This window comes from Takifugu flavidus, chromosome 8, assembly GCF_003711565.1.
Source record: "Takifugu flavidus isolate HTHZ2018 chromosome 8, ASM371156v2, whole genome shotgun sequence".
NCBI classification, from domain to species: domain Eukaryota; kingdom Metazoa; phylum Chordata; class Actinopteri; order Tetraodontiformes; family Tetraodontidae; genus Takifugu; species Takifugu flavidus.
This window is the reverse complement of record NC_079527.1, coordinates 8,649,743-8,656,282: the sequence shown is the minus strand read 5'-3', so window position 1 is coordinate 8,656,282 and position 6,540 is coordinate 8,649,743. Positions and strand designations below refer to the sequence as shown.

Here is a 6,540-nt window from a genome sequence, read left to right as displayed (position 1 = left end):
AGGCGTGTGCAGTCAGAGAGGGAGCGCGCAGAGGAAGGGAGGGCAATCTCGTCCCGACGCTAATAAGACCCAATGGCTGGTGCAAGGTGGCCAGGAGCACCGCAGCGCGACACAAGGCGCCGGACCGGGCAAGCACAAGGCGACAGACACCTCTGGATGGACAGAGAGGATGAGGGCGCGTCGGGAGCGCAGCTAAGAACCGCGGTGTGTCGACCGGACCTTTGGTTCGCGTCCGTTTGCGCGCCAGTGTCAGAGGAGCCGACGCGGAGAGAGAAGCGGTAAGTGAGCAGCGATTCACCTGTGTCAGGAGTGGCACCTGCAACCGACGCGAGAGGAGTGACTTTTACTTCTGCGGGACTTTAGACGCTGCTGGAAGTGGATTTTAGATTTTAGGTGGAACTTTAAAGCAGCAACAGCCGTTTGTAAGGTGTTAACATGCAAGAGAAATAAGGAATGTCCAAACATTTAGCAGGTTTTTGTGGTATTATTGTTCATTTTAGAAACCACATGATTTGGAATGGACCAAGATTTGCCTCTCACTCACATGCTATTAAACACCTGGAGCTGGGGTATCACTGTGAGCCACTGATTCCTGGGAACCGGCCCCAATGAAGCAGTGTTGGTGGGCGCGCCTGGCACAGGTCAGCCTGCTGGCTGCGTGGAGCTGCGTATGGCTGGTACAGGGGTGCGGGCCTGGCCCGGCTACGGTATCCGCACCAGGCCCCGGAAGCTCAAGGCCATGTACTACAAGCAGTTTTTCCCCAACCTGTCTGAGAACAACTTGGGCGCTAGCGGACGAGCGGAGGGCAAGATCACGCGCAACTCTGAGCGCTTCAACGAACTGGTGTGCAACTACAACCCAGACATCGTGTTCAAGGACGAGGAGAACACCAACGCAGACCGCTTCATGACCAAGGTGAGGCTGGTTCATGGCTGAAATTGACCCTCCACCCATGTATTGACAGGAAGCTGTAGGTTGGAGGATGCTCTTTCAGTGGTGTCACTTTAAAATCACTCCCCACCAACCCTTTATTTCAGATAGGCTCATTCAATTCTTTGTCCTCATCCTTAATATCAAGTCTCCCTGACAAAAAGTGGATCCAGGGTAAGAGTGGGCACACTTTAACAGAGTTCCCTCCTCCCGTTTCTAGAGATAAGAGGGTCAGGGTGTAATCCAACACTCCCCTTTAAGCGAATCGAGAAGGCTTCCTTTTAATGTTTAACCAGAGCCTTTGCTATTAAAAATCAAACTCTTCCTGTGGCAGGTTGCTGAGAAATGGCCACAAAATGGCTCCTGAGTTTAAAGTCTCTAACATCTTCTGAGGAGAAAGGTGTGTGATTTACTCAGAGAGCCTGGCGGGTTTGTGAGAAAGCAGCGACCTTTGGGATTGTTTCAGGTATAAATGTGCGTTCAGTCCCTTCCCACCGCATAGTCTCTGTGTGTGTGTGTGCGTGTGTCTTCGATGCCCGGTTTGAGTGTGTATGTGTGCCCCTCATTTGCCCAGATGTAAAATACTGTATGCTCTTTGTGCGTCACTTGGAGACCAGAAGGGGTCGCCTATACAGAATTCCCGCTCGCTGAAGTAATGTCACCGTTGGAAAAGCCGCTATTGTGGTTCCGACAATGAAACGCCTCTGTGCCGGCAGAAAAATGTAGCCAGTTTGTTTTCTGTGCCTCTCACTTTCTCACTCTTTCTGTCACATTCCCAAGTCCGTGCCCATACATTCCTGCCCTCTGCCCTCTCTCTTTACTCCAAACCTTGACCCTTAGGCTGCAAATGCTTCCTTCTCACCCGGCTCCCGTCACTCCCGCTCCCTTTCCCAAACGGCTCTCTTGATTTTCCAGATGAGCCCAGGCAGAAGATGATAATGAGTGCATGGTTGCGGTTGTCGCATTTTCCCAACCTATTATTTTGTGACAATGTTGTCAAAGACTGTAACATCTCAGGACATGTGGGTGTCGCGAGGCACCGCCAAAATTTCCGAGAAACCTATATGCCTGGGGAGGCAGAGAATGGCCTTGATTATTCTGTCACCCTGGAGAGGAATGTGCCACACTGGCTACAGTAGCTTTGTTCTATGCCCCGACTGCTCCGGCAAGGCCGAGACAGAACGTAGGAGAGCGGAGGAGGAACTGCCGGGGCTCTAACCTGAGAGCCTGGGATTGTGCAACCGTGTGAGCGACACTGAACTAAATCCGTGAGGCGCTGCCGTACGCTCAAGTCTGGCATTTCCTCCTCAGAATTAATAATTAAACGTGTCTTTTTAAGGCAATTAGGCAATAACTACAATCAGTTTGTCAAACTGGAGTTCAACTTTAACACTTATTTAATTTTGATGGGAAATTCACGGGAATATAAGGGGCCGTAAGCATCCGACGTAGCAACTGGTAGCGGCGTGAAAAGAGCAACGGCTAAAACAAAAACTGCAATTAAAGCCTGTTAAAAAGGGTTCAAATGAAAAAAGCAACTGTATTGTATTTGCTACGCTAATGTTCATTACAAACACTATAACAATCTTTCTCCCTTGGTTACCATAGCGATGTAAGGACTGTCTGAACAGGCTAGCCCTTGCTGTGATGAACCAGTGGCCAGGGGTGCACCTGAGAGTGACAGAGGCCTGGGACGAGGACGGGCACCACCCTCCGGGCTCCTTGCACTATGAAGGCAGGGCCGTCGACATAACCACTGACGACAGGGAGACGGAGAAGTACGGCCTCCTGGCTCAGCTGGCCGTGGAGGCCGGGTTTGACTGGGTCCACTATGAGTCCAAATATCACATCCACTGTTCAGTGAAAGCCGGTGAGTCGAAGGGTAGCGAAGACGCCGGTGGGGCCGGCCCGCGCCACACGTCTGATCATCTCTCCCTCTCTGCAGATCACTCCGTTGCTGTGGAGAAAGGGGGCTGTTTTCCCGGCTGGTCCAGGGTGACCGTCGCCGGAGGTTTCCAGAAGAGCCTGTCGTCGCTGACCCCCGGGGACCGGGTGATGGCGCTCTCGGAGACAGGCCAGGTGGTGTTCAGCCCAGTGCTCCTGTTTCTCCACCGGGATCCAGAGAGCAGGTGGAGGTTCCTCTCTCTGCAGACGGAGGATGGTCGCAGATTGGCCGTCACCCCACATCACCTGGTCTTTTCCGACGCTCACTGCGGACCCGACAGCAGTCAGTACCAGGCGCAGTTTGCCAGCAGAGCCCAGACAGGGACATGCGTCCTCGTCCATACGCCGGGGGGCGAGGTACATCCATCTCGCATCGTCTCCATCACGGAAGAAGAGAGCGTGGGTGCGTACGCGCCCCTGACAGAAGCTGGGAGTGTGTTCGTTGACGGGGTGCTGGCGTCCAGCTACGCGCTGGTGGAGGACCACCGACTCGCCCACTGGGCATTCGGACCCGTGCGGCTTCTCTCCTCCGTCAGCCAGCTTCTTTGGGCAGAGCCTGAAGAGCGGAGCGATGGGAGTAAAACACCGCTGCATCCACACGCTTTGGTCAGAGGCGACAGAAAAGTGTGTGCGAGGAACAGTACGAGCATTCGGAGCGAGGCAGGCCCACGGGGACGGACGTCTGAGGTGCACTGGTATGCTCAGCTGCTGCACAGACTCGGATGGATCGTTTTAAACCCAGACTTATTTCATCCTTGAAGCTATAGAATCCATACTGTGCGTAATACACTGCTCAGTGTTAACTTGACACTAACTTTTCTCCTGTTCAGTACAATAAATGCACTAAAGTGACTCACTCGCTTTTTGTTACCATTGTTTGCATCATGCGCTGATATAATAACTGATATTTTATAAAAGCTGAAGAATGGTTACCATTTTAGAGACTATTTATAATTCAATTTATTTCTTTATATATATATTCTAATGGGATAGGAATGAATTTTCCCATATGAATGAAAGCTTTATTTTTGTACCAGCTGAAACATAATATATACCTATTTTATGTTAATTACACCCCATTAGTTGTATTTTAAGGTCACAGAAAACATTAAAATGAAGCGAACTTGGTCTGTCTTGCTAACACGTCCGTCCATTTGCATGTTCCATACTCGGAGTGTGCGAAAGATCATTTCTGTGGGTCTCAGCTGAGAATTATGAGCTCAGGGGCTGCAGCGGAACTGTTGTTCAACAGGCTGGCTGGTTAATAAAAAACTACGATGTGCTTAATACTTTCCCACTGCGCTGCCACCTTAGAGGACAATCGTTTATTTACTTTAAGGAATCTATGTGAATTCTTACAATCTCTGAGGATGTCTAGAATAAAAAGGCTTTTTATTTTTGGTCACCAGCTTTATAATTGCTCACTGGTTTAACACTGTCCTTTGTTTAATTTCTACCACTTTGCATCTCACATTATCATTCTGTTTAATAATGTTTCCAGCCCTGTTTTTATTCGTAAATTAAATCATGATTTTAAACGTATTAAAACTTCATGAAATCCTTCCACGGCTGGAGGCGATATTTGGGGAAAGCGCGCCGCCTGGTGGCGAAACAGATGCAAGCCGATTGTTTGCTTGTCAATCATTTCTCAAGGTTGTTGTGTATTATCTATTAGTATTCCCGTGTTATCAATAAAGGACGTTATAGCTTATTTATGAAAGAAGAGAAAATAAAAATATATGCAGAAGAGTATTTATCTGTGGAAAAAATACACACGAGCAGATAAAGTGCGCTCTCCTCTGTTGTTAACATCTGTGGAGGTATTTCTAGGGGATTATCCTTGAGATGCAGGAGGCAGATGGCAGATGGGAAAGCATCGGCTCTGCTGACTATCCAATAAGAAGCCAGCAGTGGCCTAATCCCACCCTCCGTATGCGCCCGACAGCCAATGGGTTGGTGTCCGCCATCCAAGCTTTGGCCCCCCTGCGCCCAAAATCTAATCTAATCTCGTTTAAACTGAATGTGGAATGAAGTAATCCTGTCAGAGGGACGAGCAGTAACCTCCTTTCCGAGCAGGAGCCTGCGTTTCAGAGAGAAATGTTGGTTCGAGCAGCAGTTTCAGCAAACTTTCGGTGACAAACTCTGCATAATTCATTCATTCGGGGGGAAAAAATCATCTTATGTAACAGTTTTCCAACGAGAGCAGAAAGGCACAAACCTAAAATTCTCCTGACTGGCCTGAATAAATGAGTATTTCCATTCACGGCGCACTTTGGCAGGTTTTGTCGGCTCACACTACGCGAGTTTAATAACCCAAAAACACCACATGGAGCCGCACACAGGTTAGACGTGTTTCCGCACTTAAACTGCAAAAGGAATACCCAGAATTCCGGTACTCATGCAGAGACCGGCTGCAGCAGGTGGCCGTTCAGGTCCACATCACCTTTACATCAGTGTTTTTTCCCGCCTAACATGGCCGCCGTTTGGCCGCAGGGCTCGTCAGAGAATATAAAGTAGCTGCTGTAGATTAAATCACTGACCTTCTCGTAATGGGACACACTGTTACTCAATCTAATTTTCTCTGAGTTCACGGGATCGTTCCAATGACATCCAGGCCCGGGCTGTGTGCGCTGCCCCCGGGCCTTTTTTGCGGCCAGTGAATGGAGATTAATGTGCAGTTGGGTTTTCTGAGAGCTTTGCGGCTGCGGCCGGCAGAACAATGGGTGCGTTTGATGTGGGGAGAAAGTTTCTGGTGGGCTGTTTTTGCACGTTGTCAAAACTGAAATGCTCTTCCCAAACAGTCATCTGTTGTGGGTCATTTGTGGGGTTTTCTGACGTTTTCTCACACTGATAAGGGAAGTAAAAGGTCAACGAGCCCTGGCCCAACATGACCCTTTAGGCTGCTCATCCCCAGCAAAATGTGATGAGTAATATATGCCAAGGAAATCAATAAAGACAGTATCAATTAGCGCACCTTTTCAAAGAATTATACACTAAAACGGATTCATTTATGGTTTAACACCTTAATAACACTTGAAAATGGCCGAGTTCCTCTTGATGTGTGTAAATCTATAGTATAGTCAAAAGGCCTGTGAGCCAGCATACACAACCAAACAGATTAGTAAATGGATTAAACGATTTTATTGGATTTATTATCGGTAAACCTGCTGAAACTCGGTTGACAGATTAGGCCAGATTCGGATAAACCTGTAAAATGTGCAGAACCAAGCGGAAGAAGAAGGTGTTGATAAAGATCTTGTTTTTTTGCGAAATTGTTGCAATGACAAAACTCATCTGCATGCAGGAATATGACTGATTCGTGCTTTTAGGAGGAATTCATGTAACAACAAGACGGAATAAGTGACAGAGTAATGAAATAATGGCTCCCCGATGTGAAGATGACCTAATATCTGATGGAACGTTTCCATTTTTCAGGTGGTCTGCGCAAACCAGATTAATAGCTGTTGGTGAGACTGCGTGGAACGTTGCCAGTTGTACAACCAAAACCCCGCACATTCGTTTCGAAGAATAAAACATAATCATGCGCCTTCATCTGAATGAATCAACATTTGACGTAGTTGTTATTAGCCTGTTAGCAGCGGCTAACCGGCTACTTGGCGGAACTGTGTGAAAAACCAAAATGATGCTAGAGACTCATGCGAGTT

The 6,540-nt window shown here is 48.3% G+C and overlaps 1 protein-coding gene across 1 annotated transcript; it reads left to right on the top strand.

Moving 5' to 3' along the window:
- dhh (desert hedgehog signaling molecule) lies at window positions 1-4,002 on the top strand. Its single transcript, XM_057040555.1, has 4 exons — window positions 1-278; window positions 501-916; window positions 2,540-2,801; window positions 2,877-4,002. The coding sequence occupies exons 2-4, from the start codon at window positions 671-673 to the stop codon at window positions 3,632-3,634; spliced, it is 1,266 nt and encodes a 421-aa protein (XP_056896535.1). The 5' UTR covers window positions 1-278; window positions 501-670; the 3' UTR covers window positions 3,635-4,002.
- The last annotated feature ends 2,538 nt before the right edge of the window (window positions 4,003-6,540 follow it).

Coding starts and splice junctions, on each gene's coding strand:
- dhh (XM_057040555.1), top strand. CDS start 671: ATGGCTGGTACAGGGGTGCGGGCCTGGCCCGGCTACGGTATCCGCACC. Junction 917..2,539: donor CAGACCGCTTCATGACCAAG/GTGAGGCTGGTT, acceptor TGGTTACCATAG/CGATGTAAGGACTGTCTGAA. Junction 2,802..2,876: donor CCACTGTTCAGTGAAAGCCG/GTGAGTCGAAGG, acceptor CCCTCTCTGCAG/ATCACTCCGTTGCTGTGGAG.